Source organism: Paroedura picta, chromosome 1 (assembly GCF_049243985.1).
Source record: "Paroedura picta isolate Pp20150507F chromosome 1, Ppicta_v3.0, whole genome shotgun sequence".
Classification (NCBI taxonomy): Eukaryota; Metazoa; Chordata; class Lepidosauria; order Squamata; family Gekkonidae; genus Paroedura; species Paroedura picta.
Window position 1 is genome coordinate 144324707 of NC_135369.1, and position 16857 is coordinate 144341563.

The window sequence follows — 16857 nt, forward strand, 5'->3', positions numbered from 1 at the left end:
CCCAGAAAAAGATGCTTTCAAATGTTACATTCTAGAAGTGAAATAAAGAATTAAGTGAACATTTACAACTCTAGTAAAATGATTACATTTTGCTTTCCTCACCTTCAAAAACTCTAAGAACTTCTTGTCTGATATATTTTTTCATTTCTTCAAATGAAATGGAATCAGCCTGATGAATTAATTTAAAAATGGTAAATATAAGGATAGATGTTTTTAGTATCAAAAAAAATCAAAGCAAGATTATAAGTAAGACTTATAAGTGTTTGGCTATCAGATCAATATTTATAAATATAACAATGAAAAGACGAAAATTACAATGACAGTAGATGCAGTAGATTTAAACTTTAGTTTTGATTTAAAAATTAGGTCCTTTAGGCTTCTTCCTGGGCCCGCTGCCTTACCGGTAAACCCGGGACACCTGGATGGCCCTGAGGACCTGGTGATCCAGGGTTGCCCTTGTCCCCACGTGGCCCCATAGATCCTAGGGATCCTTTGTCTCCTGGTACGCCAGGTTTTCCTCTTTCGCCTTGTGGCCCCCTGTCTCCTGGTATGCCTTGATCCCCCTGTTCAAAAAAAAGAGAAGGATTTTTGTTGTTGTTGTTGCAGTAGCTGTTTGACTCTCATTTGTCTTCCATTTGTTGAAATCTGAGTCAGGGATGCTGAGAACTATTTCATTAAACTGCTGCACAAGTACAAAGAGAAGTTACCGACAGGCTACAATGCTACGCTCCTGTAGCCACACTAGCAGAATTATCTGAGCTCTACAAAAAAGAAAATATATGAATATATGAGGCTAGAATGACAATGACAATCAAGTCTTGGTTTTCTAGACAGATGGAAACAAACAATCAGCTTCTTCAGGTTTGTTTCTAATCAAAATTCTTGCTATTTTCTGTAATGATGGTGCCAGAGGTCATGGAAGATTTTAAGAATGTGGAAAAAGTACTTTAAAAGCAGCAGAATAACAATAGCAACTGAATGACTTGAAAAGGGGTACATGGGTTAAGTATACAAAATGCTGCAAGAATCTCACAAAATGCTATATAATGCGGCTCTTTAAATTCTAGTGAGCTACAGAATGGTGACATTACTTTTGTCCTTAGCTGAGCAGCGGCAACATGATGGGGAGGAGAAACTGGATGAAAAAAAAAGTGGCAATCCTAACTGTGCCATTTGATGAGACAGATTTTACCATCTCTTAACAAATGTGAACTCTGAAGCAGTGATGATGTGCAAGCACAAAATATAGCCTAGTTCCACCAATAACTGGCATCCCATGAATAAATATGCTGCTGAGTTGACATGTAGCTCCCATAGAATAAATTTTCAACCTGAAACTGAGACAGAAAGAACAGGAAACCTTATGTGGATCCATCCTTCTTCCAAGAAACCTTTCCTTTATTAGAGGAAAAGCCAATTAAGTTGGTGGAAGGCTCCATAGTATGGAGGAGGGCTTCAAACATACAGTGGGGTGATAGGATACTATTAGGATTCACTCCATGGAAAGCAACGGCTAGTATAGTTACTAGCATACAGGATATGGATGTCAAGAAAAACAGTCATAGATGTCAAGAAAACACAGCTATGAGGTTCTATTTTGGCCAAAGAATACTACCCAACGAAGCTGTTCAGCCTTAATGGTAAAGTTCTGTTCTATTTGTGGCAGATATGTGAAATAAAATGTCTCAGCAATTTAAACAGTAACAGTTTTCATAACTTCAGGTGGGTACCCATGTTGGTCTGAAGCAGCAAAAAAGAAAAAAAGTTTGAGTCCAGTGGCATCTTTAAGACCAACAAAGTTTAATTCTAGATAGAATCATAGAGTTGGAAGGGGCCATACAGGCCATCTAGTCCAACCCCCTGCTCAACACAGGATCAGCCCAAAGCATCCTAAAGCATCCAAGAAAAGTGTGTATCCAACCTTTGCTTGAAGACTGCCAGTGAGGGGGAGCTCACCACCTCCTTAGGCAGCCTATTCCACTGCTGAACTACTCTGACTGTGAAATTTTTTTCCTAACAGAATTTTAAGAATATTCTCTCTTATACCCACATTCGCTGAATTTTCAAAAATTATTTTATATAAGCCAATCTACATTTTTCAGGTATATTAACTGAAAAATTATTTCCCAATCTATATAAATATTACTTTTCTTCTTCACATTTGTCATTAAAACATAAATGGTTGCCACAAGCCATTTCCATTTTTGTGGCTGTACAAAAATTAACTCATTTACTAAAAAGTTTTAAAAAATTATTTGAGATTGTTTAACTGGTAGAACCCCCTTCAAGGATTGCTGCCTTGTTGTGGCAAGGGGGCTTGCGTAGTTCAGTGAAGCTATGAGCTATACCGTGCAGGGCCACCCAAGACGGACAGGTCATAGCTGAGAGCTCTGACAAAAGGTGATCCACTGGAGAAGGAAATGGCAAACCACTCCAGTATCTTTGCCATGAAAACTCTATGGACAGTTCCAATAGGCATAACGATATGACGGAAGGTGTCCAATATGCTACTGGGGATGAGCAGACGGCTAGTACGAGTAGCGCCAGAATGAATGAAGCGACTGGGCCAAAGCCGAAAGGACGCTCAGTTGTGGAAGTAACTGGTGGCGAAAAGACAGTCCGATGCTGTAAAGATTTTTATTCCATAGGAACCTGGAACGTCAGATCCATGAATCAAGGTAAGCTGGACGTGGTCAAACAAGAAATGACAAGACTGAACATCGACATTTTAGGAATCAGTGAACTAAAATGGACAGGAATGGGTGAATTCAATTCAGATGACCATCAGGTATACTACTGTGGACAAGAATCTCGCAGAAGAAATGGAGTAGCCTTCATAATCAATAAGAGAGTAGGAAAAGCAGTCTTGGGATACAATCCCCAAAATGACAGAATGATCTCAGTTCGAATCCAAGGCAAACCATTCAACATCACAGTGATCCAGGTCTATGCCCCAACCACTGCTGCTGAAGAGGATGAAGTTGATCAGTTCTATGAAGCCCTACAACACCTTCTAGAAGCAACGCCAAAAAATGATGTGCTTATCATCATGGGGGATTGGAATGCTAAAGTAGGAAGCCAAAAGATAACCGGGATAACAGGCAGGTTTGGCCTTGGAGTACAAAATGAAGCAGGACACAGGCTGGTAGAATTTTGTCAAGAGAATACAATGGTCATAGCAAACACTCTTTTCCAACAACCCAACTCTACACATGGACATCACCAGACGGTCAACACAGAAATCAGATTGACTATGTGCTCTGCAGCCAAAGATGGAAAAGTTCTATCCAGTCAATAAAAACAAGACCAGGAGCTGATTGTGGTTCAGATCATGAGCTTCTTGTTGCAAAATTTAGGCTTAAATTGAAGAAAGTAGGGAAAAGCACTAGGCCTCTCAGGTATGAACTAAATCATATCCCCGACGAATACACAGTAGAGGTGACAAATAGATTTAAGGAATTAGATCTGATAGACAGAGTGCCTGAAGAACTATGGACGGAGGTTCGCAACATTGTACAAGAGGTAGCAACTAAAACCATCCCAAAGAAAAAGAAATGCAAGAAATCAAAATGGCTGTCTGAGGAAGCTTTACAAATAGCTAAGGAGAGAAGGGAAGTGAAAGGCAAGGGAGAAAGAGAAAGATACACCCAACTGAATGCAGAATTCCAGAGAAAAGCTAGAAGAGATAAGAATGCCTTCTTAAATGAACAGTGCAAACAAATAGAAGAAAACAATAGAATGGGGAGGACCAGAGATCTTTTCAAGAAAATTGGAGATATGAAGAGAACGTTTCATGCAAAGTTGGGTATGATAAGAGACCAAAATGGTAGGGACCTCACAGAAGCAGAAGAGATTAAACAAAGGTGGCAAAATTATACAGAACAACTATACAAGAGTGAGCTTAACATCCCTGATGACCACAGTGGGGTAGTTACTGACCTGGAGCCAGACATCCTGGAATGTGAAGTCAAATGGGCCTTAGAAAGTCTGAGCAACAATAAAGCTAGTGGTGGTGACAGCATTCCAGTTAAACTATTCAAAATCCTAAAGGACGATGCAGTAAAAGTGCTACACTCAATATGCCAGCAAATTTGGAAAACTCAACAATGGCCACAGGATTGGAAAAGGTCAGTTTACATTCCAATCCCAAAGAAGGGCAATGCCAAAGAATGTTCAAACTACCGCACCATTGCACTAATTTCTCATGCTAGCAAAGTTATGCTCAAAATCCTACAAGCTAGGCTCCAGCAATATGTGGACCGAGAACTTCCAGAAGTACAGGCAGGATTTCGAAGAGGCAGAGGAACTAGAGATCAAATTGCCAACATACACTGGATCATGGAGAAAACTAGGGAGTACCAGAAGACCATCTACTTCTGCTTCATTGACTATGCCTTTGATTGTGTGGAGCACAACAAATTGTGGCAAGTTCTTAAAGAGATGGGAATACCAGAGCATCTTATTTGTCTCTTGAGAAATTTATATGCAGGTCAAGAAGCAACAGTGAGAACTGAACATGGAATCACTGACTGGTTCAAAATTGAGAAAAGAGTTCGGCAAGGCTGTATACTGTCGCCTTGCCTATTTAACTTGTATGCAGAGCACATCATGAGAAATGCGGGATTAGAGGAGTCACAAATTGGGATCAAGATTGCAGGGAGAAATATCAACAACCTCAGATATGCAGATGATACCACTCTAATGGCAGAAAGTGAAGAGGAACTAAAGAGCCTGTTGATGCGGGTGAAGGAGGAGAGTGCAAAAGTTGGCTTGAAACTCAACATCAAGAAAATAAAGATCATGGCATCCGGCCCTCTCAATTCCTGGCAAATAGATGGGGAAGAAATGGAGATAGTGACAGATTTTATTTTCCTGGGCTCCAAGATCACTGCAGATGGGGACTGCAGCAAAGAAATTAAAAGACGCTTGCTCCTGGGGAGGAAAGCTATGGCAAATCTAGACAGCATCCTAAAAAGCAGAGACATCACCCTGCCAACAAAAGTGCGTTTAGTCAAGGCTATGGTATTCCCAGTTGCAATGTATGGCTGCGAGAGTTGGACCATAAGGAAGGCCGAGCGTCAAAGAATTGAGGCTTTTGAACTCTGGTGCTGGAGAAGACTCTTGCGAGTCCCTTGGACTGCAAGGCGAACAAACCGGTCAGTCCTAGAGGAGATCAGGCCTGACTGCTCTTTAGAAGGCCAGATCCTGAAGATGAAACTCAAATACTTTGGCCACCTCATGAGAAGGAAGGACTCCCTGGAGAAGAGCCTAATGCTGGGAGCGATCGAGGGCAAAAGAAGAAGGGGACGACAGAGAATGAGGTGGCTGGATGGAGTCACTGAAGCAGTAGGTGCAAACTTAAATGGACTCCGGGGAATGGTAGAGGACAGGAAGGCCTGGAGGATCATTGTCCATGGGGTCGCGATGGGTCGGACACGACTTCGCACATAACAACTGGTAGAAAGTTCTTAATTTGAAGATACTGACAAAATTGTAGAGCTAAATCACTATTTTATTATAATTCTGAGAAGTGCATAATGGTATGCTTCTTAAACAATCCTCAACTGGATTGTATCCAAAAATTGCTTTGCTAATGTGTTTCTGCACGATGCAAAACCAGCATGCAGGGAGATACTTGCAGACCTAGCCTTATTATATATTTAAATTTTTTTTGCTTTACAAAAAACATTTTCAGTTGGCCACCTCAGTAAATTCCTTTAGTGCTTGCACAAGAGCTGTTCATCAGTGCCTTTGTTGTACCATCTTTATCCAACTCAGTCAGTGGGGATTGTTTAAAAGATAAACAGACTGCATTGTTTGACCTGAACAGCTAGACAAATTTATGAGGAACCAAATTCCCGCTATAAAGATATAACTTACTCGTTCTCCTTTGGGGCCTCTGTCACCAGGTCTTCCCATCGAACCCTAGAAAAGGGAAGACATTGCAAAAACAGCAGTTATGTGGTTAAAAGAATATCTGAATTAATCTTCAACGGTGGCCCAAAGCAGTAGTTTGAAATGAAGAATTACAAACTTTATGTAAATCCGAACTCATAAACCATAGCTTTCCTACCTGAGGACCGGGCAATCCATCCTTCCCATTTATGCCCTAGGGGAAAAAATAATAATCATATTCTTTAAAAAATAGCTTTGGATCTCTGATATTGCAAGCAATTATTATCTTAAAACAAAAAGTGCTGAGTGAAATGTCTACACTTTTTTCTTAGCAAAACCAAATATGTACAGGCCTAAAGCCTTAGGGGAATTGTATGAAAAATCTGAGCTGATTAGATGAAATAGTTGTGATTATTTATGAGGATGCACTATGCTTTGCAACAGAGACAGCAGCTGCTGCATGGAGGCAGCACTTTTTGGATGAGAAAGCAATACACTGTTTCTGCCCAGACACCTGGATCACAAGGATAAAAAAAGGCTCACAGGATTTTGGAAGACACAAAACCCCTGTGGAATTTTACTTCCAAGTCCTCAGGTTGCTGACTTTGCAATGTGTGAAGAGGCTTCAGGTGAACCTGAGTTTTCAAGCCCAACATGCAATGGACAACAATCTCTGGGAAATATTACTTAAGAACTTAACATATCTTGTTTGTTTGTTTGTTTGTTTATATGTCACCCTCCCCTGAGACTCAGGACTGTTTACCTAAAAACATAGAAAATAATACACGGAACTCAGCTTTTCACATATCAATCTTTAACTGCTCCTGCGGAGCGTATTAAATAAAGGAGTAAGGGCTAAAGGGGAGGAGGCAGGGCGGGCTCTGTCTGGGATAAAAACTCGGAGGGCCCAATCAGGAGCCGTGAAGCACGGCTCCCCATTGGCTGGTTGGCCCAGCCTCGCCTGGGCCGGCCGGGGAGTTGCTGCTCAGAGGAAGAAGCCTTCCCCAGCGGTAAGTCCTCCGGCCGGCTTCCCCTCACCCAGGGAGCCTTCCGACGGGCCCTGAGGCAGGCTTGCCAGCCCCTGGGCCCGGCAGTAGGCCGCAAAGCCTGCCGCCACCTTCCTGAGCCTTCTGCCAGGCCCTGGGGCAGCCAAGCCTGCCCCTGGGCCCGGCAGTAGGCCGCAAAGCCTGCCGCCGCCTTCCCGAGTCTTCTGCCGGTCCCTAGGGCAGCCTTGCCTGTCCCTGGGCCCGGCAGTCGGCCGCAAAGCCTGCAGCTGCCTTCCCGAGCCTTCTGCCGGGCCCTGGGGCAGCCTCGCCTGCCCCTGGCACTAGGCCGCAAAGCCCGCTGACCCCGTCTGGAGCCTTCTGCCGGGCCCTAGGGCACCCAAGCCTGCTCCTGGGCCCAGCAGAAGGCCGCAAAGTCCCTTTTCAGGCCACCTACCTTACTCTATCCCTGCCTTCCTCCCAGCATTCCCTTTGTCCTTCCCTTTCTTCCTTCCTCCCTCTCTCCCATCTGCCTCTTTCTCGCTACATGTTTCTCTCCCTCTTCTTCTGTCTCTATCTTCCTCCCTTTCTTTCTGTCTTTCTCTCTGTCTCTCTTTCTCCTTTTCCTTCTTCCTTCGCCCGATCTCTCCACCTACCCACCATGCTAGGGCCTGCTGTATTTTGGCCAGAGCGGGCTTAATATCTAGTACATTTATAACTTACATTTATAACTTATGAATTAAAGACCTGTGATTTTATAAGATTAAGAAAACATGCTGGGTAAAACTACATAGGATTACATATAGGTTTTGGTGCTGGGGTTTTGTATATCAAAAGAATTTTAAACGGTCATAGTAATTCCTTCTGAACAGTTTATATGCTTTCCATTTGGGGATTGCCCAGCACTGAAAGTTCTCCTGCAACATAGCAAGAGGGGGATAGCTATTCAAATATGTCTGAAGACAATTTCCATTTAACTATATTGTAAATTACTTACTGGTGTTCCAATTGGTCCTTCTGGCCCAGGGAAACCAATGTCTCCGACAGGGCCCCTTTCACCCTTGAGAAAAGGAAAGGTAACCATAAAATCGTTCTGATGACTGAAAATGACCAGAATGCGAGTATCACAAACAAAGCCTCCGTTGTAGGCATACTTACTGGTTCTCCAGGAATCCCTGCTGGGCCTGGAGCACCAGGCTTTCCCTGTAGAAATTTAAACAAACATGACTTAAAATACAAATTTGGACTATATTATAATTAAAGTTGATTTAATAAATTTAGTAATATTAAATGCAGACTACGAAAAAACTGGTTTAATGAAATTCTTTAATTATAAGACCCCTGGAGGTATCTGAAAATGATTTGAAAATCTCCATAGGTATCTAATCCAAAAGGGATACATTCAAAATGTACTGGGATAGATAGTAGATGACAGAAAATAAGCAAAACACTACTCACTTGGTGAGCTACCACATTTCTTTAGGATAGCTCTGTGACGTAGAACACTATTCATTCTCATATTATAAAGGACGGATTGATATTAAGAGTCAATTAAAAAGTTTAGGAAAAATCATGTGGTTCCATAATATTTCAAAATGCTTGGAAGAAATCACATTTGGATCCCCTCTGAATCTTCCCCTCATATGAAAAGTCATCAAAAAATTTAGGCTAGCCATGCTCTTCTGATGTGGGGAAGCAAAAATGCAACCTACTCACACATTTAAGTCCCCAAGTAGCACATCTTCAATTGACCATATTGTGAATCACACAGAACAATATCTGAGACAAAATTGATTTATTCATAATTTTTATATCATTTGTCTCCTTAAATTTCCAAAACATTTTACATACAAAAAAAATATTTTTTTACTGGTCTACTCTTTCCCCCACATCCACAGCTATTAAGACCAATAAACTAAGGATGGAACTAAATTGAACTGAATTGTGGTTTGCAAACTGAAGTTTATGATGGGTCTACTATCTTGAATTTTTAAAGCAGTTTTGGGCAGTTCATAGTTAAGAGACTTTGAGTCTCTTAAAATTTCTGCTTCTGTACTCTACAAAGCTGCAAAAATGGCTAAGTGGTGGGGAGCAGCCTGTTCCCTGCTGTTGGCTGTTTTGGGCTTTCTTTTACTGTTTTCTGCAAACTTTGGGGAAATACGTCAAAAAGGTTCAGATCCATCCAACGAACATGAATAATGAAGTAATTTAAGAAGCAATGAGGGAATGAGATCAAGGAGAAAATACACCATGGGTTGGCATCTATTGTTGTACTGAGACTTGATAGGTCTTATAAGTTTAGCATAGAATCAATTAGGTGTAGAGTAGATTCTTCCCACAAAAAAGGGTGAGGTTTTAATCTTAACTAGCAAGAAAGCCCATTGCAAGCAGGAATGCAATGGGACACTGGGAGGTGCAGATCTCTCCCTCTCCCTCTTGCTGCATGTCTCTCAGTGTGCCTCGAAGTAGGAGGCATAGCAGGTAATCAGGGTTGGTTTATAGGAGTGAAGGAGGGCTGGTGTGCAGTTTGGGGCAGCTCTCTGTGTCTTTCTCTCTCTCCTTCCATCTCTCTCTGTCTCTGGTGCATCTGAGAGGAACGTGGCTAGCGTCCAGGGAGGGAGGGTGGGAGATGTAGGGGCAGGGCCAATCAGGGTGCAGCCAGCTTTGTTTTGCTGGCTTCACCCTGATTGGTCCTATTCCAATTCAGAGAGCTGGACATGTTCTACCCCTCAGGCTGTTTCACAAATATATAGAGGAACCATGGATAAGGATTAGGTGACCATAAGAATGGCTATTGGCTAATCTATATAATGGAGAACATTCTATTCTGAGGGCCATTCCGCACCAGGATCTATGTAGCAAATTGATTTCGGAACGAAAAAACGCCATTTTAAATAGTGGAATTCGTCATTATGCATACCTGCCTTTGTAGTGGAATCCAGTTGCGTTTCTATCATTTCCCACAGGTTTCCGGTCTCGGCAAAAATTGCTAGCCAGGAAGCGATATTGCCGAGCTTTGTCCCGCCCCTGGCCGTCAATCAAACGAGCAGCCAATGGGCGACCGTTATCATGCTCCCAAAAAGCCCCTTTCCCTTTAAGGAAGGTTTAAAAAAAAATAACACACGTTGCAACGAATCTGCATTGATTTGTTGCAACGGAGAGACCCATCTAGCTAGCAGGTGGTGTTTGAGCTGCCGTTTCATCGTTGCCAGTGAAAAAAAAAATACCCCCCCCCCTGCACGGGCACGATTTTTGGCCGAAAATAGAGTGAAAAATAAAGGGAAAATAAACCAGCAAACGGGGCTGTGTGGTGCTTGGTGCTTGGTGACTTAAAACACCTCTGGGGAGGGACTACAGCCGGGGAAGCCTCACTGGGTAAACAAAGGCTCGCTGGTGCGTTGATCTCTGCTCGCTCTGAGAAAAAAATGGCGATCGCTTCGCAGGAAGATCAGAGGAGAGAGCCAGGGGGAGGGACTTTGCAGAAGCCGCAACAATGGTAACGCACAGAACTTTCCTGCTAGTGTTGCAGATTGGTTGCAAGAGTGTAGCCCTTTCTGGAGGGTGAATCCAGTTTTTGGGATTTCCCTGAAAGTGCTACAACGAAGCGCTTTTAGCGGATTGGTTTCAGGAGTGTTGCAGATTGTCAACAACGTTGTGCATAACAGCAAATTAGTAGCGATTTCAATTTGCAACCATTGTGCAATTTTGAACGAGTGCGGAATGGCCCTGAAAGTATACAAGAGGTCGAACTTGGGGGGGAACTTCAATTCCTTCCTTCAGAAGCAACAAAAAAACAAGATGGAGTAGATTGGAACTAGCAAGATGAGTTACACTGTTGTTTTCTTTACATGTAATCCTTTCCCTGTTTCTGAAGTAAAAATTTTTTGAAGTTAAACACACATGGGTCAGTGCTGCATTATTCTGCTGTGCTTCATTTACTCTGCTAAATTTCCAACAAGACTTCATTAACTAAATACTTAACACTATGGATGAAACTAATTGCATAGTTCTTATTCAGTCAGAATGCTTAATGATACTTTATATGCGGAGCAAGGCCTTGGGTGTACCCACAGAGAAACCTGTGTATGATTAACCTAAGTGGCAGCTTCACACCTGATCCTTAATGTCTTAGACAGTAGATAAACCATGATCATAAATCAACATGGCAGGAAAGCATTAATATAGCTTTATGAATTAGACAAATTACCCTCTCTTTTTCTTTCATATTATATATTTATTTTAGGGAAGTTACTAACATTCAACTACTTATTCTTTTTGTTTCTCGGTGGCTTCACATGAATGGAAAGTTGTATAGCCTCAGTTGTGTGTCTGGATGTTTTTAAAATTTATGACAGCCATTCATAATTAAAAAGCAATTCCTGAACTGCATGGGAGCTGTTCCAATTTAACAGCAAAATGTTAATTTGCATAAAAATTACTTCATTATCCTGAAGGCTGAATCTCTCTTTTTAAAACAGAAATGTAATTAAAACAAAATAAAAAAATCTATTTATTTCCCTTAGTAAACCATTATATTTATCTACACAAATGGCCAAATCAAAATATCGGCTTATTGTCATATTTACTTGTATACAGCACTTTTATTGGCTTTGGGAAAAGTGGTTTCTTGAGAGTCCAGTTGCAACTAGACATTAATGCAAACAACCACTGGGTGTCTCCTCCTCCTTTCTTTTCCTCAACATTCACAGTGCTGTCTTAGCCCTACACAGATTTACACTCTTTAAAGTCTACTGAAGGCAAGGGGCTGAGAAGAATTTAACTCTGATTAGGACAGCACAGAAAGTAAAGCAACACGTCAACACAGCAACATATCTTTTGTCTTCTTCTAAAAATACGTTTGTTCACACTTTTAAATTGATCTCTTTCTGTAATGCTTTCTCACACTTTGAACAGCAGTTTGCTTTCACATTCTCCCAGTTACAGCTAATGAGGACAGCACAACGAGGACAACAGGTATAAAACTTGTGTCACTAGGTGTACATGAGAACTTTATTCTACTGCCACTAATTAAAATCCTATGATGTCACAGAAGGTCTAGGAGCAGAATACCCTCAGTGCCAATGATGTGCTGATAAAAAGGATTGAGGGAAGGGCTGGGTAGTAAAGGAAGCTGGGAGGACAATGAGAATGCAGGGGAAAGGTGGCTGATAATATGTTTTTTACATGAATCTGTTTTGTGTGTGTGTGTGTGGCCATTGTAATATCATAGAATGTTAAATATAGGGAGACAGCATGGGGTACTGGTTAAGAGCTGTGGCCTCTAATCTGGAGAGCTGGATTTGATTCCCTGCTCTTCCACATGCAGCTGATTGGATGACCTTGGTGGGGCCCAGTCACTGTCCTGTTAGAGCTATTTGCACGTAGTAAAGTTAGAGCTCCCTGAGCCCCACCTACTTCACAAGGTGTCTGTAATGGGCAGAGGAAGGGAAAGTGATTTTAAGCAGGGTATAAAAAACAACTCTTCTAAATAAGTGTAAAGAAAAGCTTTGGGAGTGGGATATGGACTGGGTAAACAATAGATGATGGTGACACTTCACTCTTTTCTCTGCAAACTGCCTCTAACAGCAAACCTCCAAATATGTGTTTGTCACTTCAAACATATTCGGAATTTCTCAGAAAGGAGGGAAGGACTGTGTACTGCTAGAAGGAAAAAGTGAGGTCTCAGTCCAAGGTATTTATTTTCACAAATTAGTCAACATGTGACACTTTTCTAGTAGAATTTACTAACGTGTCCTTTTTTTACTATCAAGTTGCAGCTGACTTGAGTTTTGAAGGCGAGAAACTTCAGAGGTGTTTTGCCATTGTCTACCTCCAAGTTACGACTCTGGTATTTCTTGAAGGTCTCCTTTCCAAATACTGGCCAGAGCTAACCATGCTTGGCTTCCAAGAGCTGAAGAGATCAAGCTAGCCTGGATTATCCAGGTCAGGACACTGTATTATATACTTACCATTTTATTCCCTATATGAAAACAGTGTCTTTAGCCGACATACTTACAGGTATTCCTGGTATTCCCGGAGGACCTGCTGGGCCACGATCTCCCTTTAAGAGATTAAAGAGATGCAAGGAGATATCACTGTACTGCGATATTTTGTGTTAACAAGGTCAAGAACTGATTGAGCCTTTGACATAGCCAAGGAAGCTTAATGAGCATAACAAGAGGTGAATAGAGCCTCTATTAGGTGCTTTCTATCACTTGTGTTTGGTTTGACAACACTGCCTAAGTTACTCTCATCCACGAATCTCTTTTCTGGTGAACTACATTGACAAACACTTCATTGGGCTGCACTTGAAGATAATTCATATCTTAGGAAGTGATATGACAGCCTTGAAGGGCTGTCACATAAAGGATGGAGCAGAGATGTTTTCTGTTGCCCCAGAGGGTAGGATCAGAACCAGCAGGATTAAATTAATTCAAAAGAAATCGTTCCGGATAGTTAAAGTGGTTCCTCAGTGGAAAAGGCTTCCTCAGGAGGTGGCGGGTTCTCCTTCTTTGGAAGTTTTCAAAGCAGAGGCTAGATAACCATATGACAGAAATGCTAGTTCTGTGAACTGAGGCAGATTATAAATGGATGGGCAGAAAGGATTATGTCGGTGCTTGGCTCTTGTGGCACACCCAGGGAAATGCTGATCATCACTTTGGGGTCAGGAGACAAATTTCCTCCAGACCAGACTGGCCAGGGATTATGGTTTGGGGAGGAATCATCTGGGCATGGAATTGGGGTCACTGTGGTTGACAGGTAGTTGTGAATTTCCTGCATTCTGCAGGAGTTTGCACTAGATGACCCTGGAAGTCCCAACTCTATGATTCTATGTTTCTATATGCTACAACTGTGTGGCAGCCTGACTGCTGTCAGAGACTAACTAATGGATGCACATTTTACCTATGTTAAAACAGCTACATTAACAGTTTATTCTCAAGTCTGATTCAAGGTGTTGGTTACACCTTTAAAGATCTTAATGTATCTGAAAGACATATCTGGCAGATCTGCTTATCTGGAGGACCATCACTCCCACACGCCTTGGTGAGTCAACTGATCATCATCTTTTAGTCCAGAGCCCCCCACTGTGGCACCTGTGGTGTCTGTGAACATCATTCCTGGTGCCTGCTAAGTAATTGGGTTGGACAAAGTGGAGCTTTTGCCCAGCAGGGGTTCTCACCAGCCACTGAAACTCTTTGGCTGAATAGAATTTAAAACATTTCAGCAGCAGCTGCCACCACTGTACATGGATCTCCACTCTGTGACTGAAGGTAAGCTGTGGATAGGCAAGAAAATATTTTAAAACAATATGTTTATTTTAAAAGTCATCATGTTAAGCGGAGCTGCTGCCTGAAATGTTTAAATGTTTCTGGGATTATGCATAGCTGCATTTCCTGACAATTTGCCTCCTGTGGCAGCCATTTTGTGGTTGCTCATCCTAACCTGCGTAAAATTTTTAAAAGAGTCTTCAAGCTGGGGGAATACAGGTGGTCTACTTGGCAGCTACTAGGCCCCACTTCGTCTTTAGAGTGACTGCTGATGATTGCCTGAGGAGATGAAGGGGGCACTATCTATAGAAGGTTCTAGAGGGGACTGTAAGGCCATTTTATTTGTGAGGGCTTTTCATGGGGTTTAAACTGCAGGCATTTTCTTGGGGATGAAGTTAATGGGATTTCTTGCATTGTGTGTGTGTTTTAATTTTGGAACTGTAAGCCACTTTGAGCTATAAGGTAAAGGCAGGGTATAAATAAATCATAGAATCATAGATGAATATAATATAAATAAATGCGATAGTGCCTAACACTGCTTGCATCTATGAACAAATACAGGAAATCCATGAAGCCTAGTTGGGAGAGCCAGTTTGGTGTAGTGGTTAGGAGTGCGGACTTCTAATCTGGCATGCCGGGTTCGATTCTGCACTCCCCCACATGCAGTCAGCTGGGTGACCTTGGGCTCGCCATGGCACTGATAAAACTGTTCTGACCTAGCAGTGATATCAGGGCTCTCTCAGCCTCACCCACCTCACAGGGTGTCTGTTGTGGGGAGAGGAAAGGGAAGGCGACTGTAAGCCGCTCTGAGCCTCCTTCGGGTAGAGAAAAGCGGCATATAAGAACCAACTCTCCTTCTTCTTCTTCTCTTCTTGGTCAAGTAAGGTTGTATCATAACAGTCACACTTGCAGTGTAGGACTGTTTCAGCCAGTCTAGCCAATGGCATCTCTACTGGCTTATGAACAATGAACCAGTTTCCTGCTTTGAGTTCTATTAGCAGAAGTTGCATTTTTGCCAGGGACACTTCCTCTGAGACAGAAAGACTTTGTGGAAGCATGCAGAACCAGCTTTTTTTAAAAATTGTTGAGTGATATATAAATGGAGCCTCAGAGGGGAAGAAGAAAATAGCAGCTACTGTTAACAGGTCCCCTACAAGTGGCATTTTAGGGATATTTTGGGCTGTGGGAAGAAAGGAGAGGTAAGAAAGTTACAGCCTAGAGGCTGCAAAAACATTCTGTGGATCCAGCCCTAAGAATACGTTTCCATTCACATTTACACCAAACATACTCAAGGGTTGTCATACCATTCATAAGAGAAGCTGCAATGTTAGTTCTTCTGCTAGAGAGCAGCAAAGAGGTGGCTCATGTGCCCTCATCGCCTCCTTTCACACAGCATTGTGACCTTTTGTGTATGCAGGCACATAATATTTGATTTGGTTGTACAGCGGTCTCTAGCTAGTCGTGTTGCCCTCTACTGTAATAGTTCATTGAGGAAATTGCTTCTTGCCAGCACCAGCACATACTGTGCATTTGCAAAAGCATCATCTTGGCCAATGAGTAATACATGTAGTGAACAGAGGGCTCAGGTTTATTATTAAAATCCTACCTTCTCTCCTGGAAGGCCCTCCAGTCCTGGTAGTCCCATGGGACCTGGTTCACCCTTGTAAAGAACAAAAGCTGTTGCTTCAGAGCTCAACTTCCTCAATGCATAAAGTTAAACATTCAATCTGAAAGAATTTCATAAGCTGCTAAGCATGCTGCTCACTTGGAGATGAAAATGATTGCCCCATTGAGTGTTTTAATGACCTGAGAATAAAAAATTGCTCCCGGAATAAGACTATGCTTATTTTCCGAATAAACATCTCAGTTTTGATTAAAAATCCTAGTCAGGGATGAAAAACTATTTTAATGGGTATTGCTGATCATGGTCAGTTTTTTCCTGATAAGCCAACGACAGGGCCGTTGCCCCCACTGAGACTATACATGTGTGTCTGGGCTATAGAGGGGGGCTCATATGATGGAAAGTTCCTTGATACAACAGAAATTCCTTCTCTGGAAGATGTCAGGGAAAAGTGGAATAACGTAGCCCTTTCCTTAACATACTAGTTTTTCCAACATAGAAAGTTATTGTTACTATTTTAAATATGGAGAAACGTTCATCATGACAAGCCCCTCTGCAGTCTGTAATGGTTACAGATCAAGTACAAGTTTACCATCTTTCTGAGAAATGAGAATAAGGTGCTTCCAAAATCCTTTAACAACATCTGTATAGCTTGTATTATGTAGACTTATACTTGTTCATAGGCAGCTTGAATGAGCTTTGCATAGAACAAATGAATAAAGATAATGCTTCATATATATGCCATATAACATGTCCCCCATACATCTTTTCCATTTTACTGCACAATTCAATCAAGCAATGTAAAGTAAAAATCTTTAATCTAAGCAAAGAAATAATCTCTAGGCCAATAGGAAAGTCTGTACAAGTCCTGAAAACCCAAGGGAAACCCTACATTTATTTACTTTATTTTATTTATTAATAATTTGAATTCTTATCTGCTGCTCCCAGCATTTAGTGGGTTGCAACAATAAAACCCCCAGTGGCAGCGCTCAGTGCCAGATGGCAGAGAGTGGCCAATTAGAGGCCCACTGGCACCCAACAACCGCCGTCCCTCCATCTAGGGTGGTTCCCAGATGGTGCTGCTTGCTGA

At 42.0% G+C, this 16857-nt stretch overlaps 1 protein-coding gene across 3 annotated transcripts in view; it reads right to left on the minus strand.

Moving 5' to 3' along the window:
* The window catches only part of COL19A1 (collagen type XIX alpha 1 chain), a 255136-nt gene that overhangs the window by 18630 nt on the left and 219649 nt on the right, over window positions 1–16857 (minus strand). For all 3 annotated transcript variants that reach the window (XM_077307567.1, XM_077307559.1, XM_077307577.1), the window contains 8 exons: window positions 15753–15806; window positions 12895–12939; window positions 8037–8081; window positions 7876–7938; window positions 6074–6109; window positions 5881–5925; window positions 402–563; window positions 103–169 (listed from right to left, as the gene is read on the minus strand). In XM_077307567.1, coding sequence (XP_077163682.1) covers window positions 103–169; window positions 402–563; window positions 5881–5925; window positions 6074–6109; window positions 7876–7938; window positions 8037–8081; window positions 12895–12939; window positions 15753–15806 — 517 coding nt within the window. The remainder of the gene's footprint in view (window positions 1–102; window positions 170–401; window positions 564–5880; window positions 5926–6073; window positions 6110–7875; window positions 7939–8036; window positions 8082–12894; window positions 12940–15752; window positions 15807–16857) is intronic.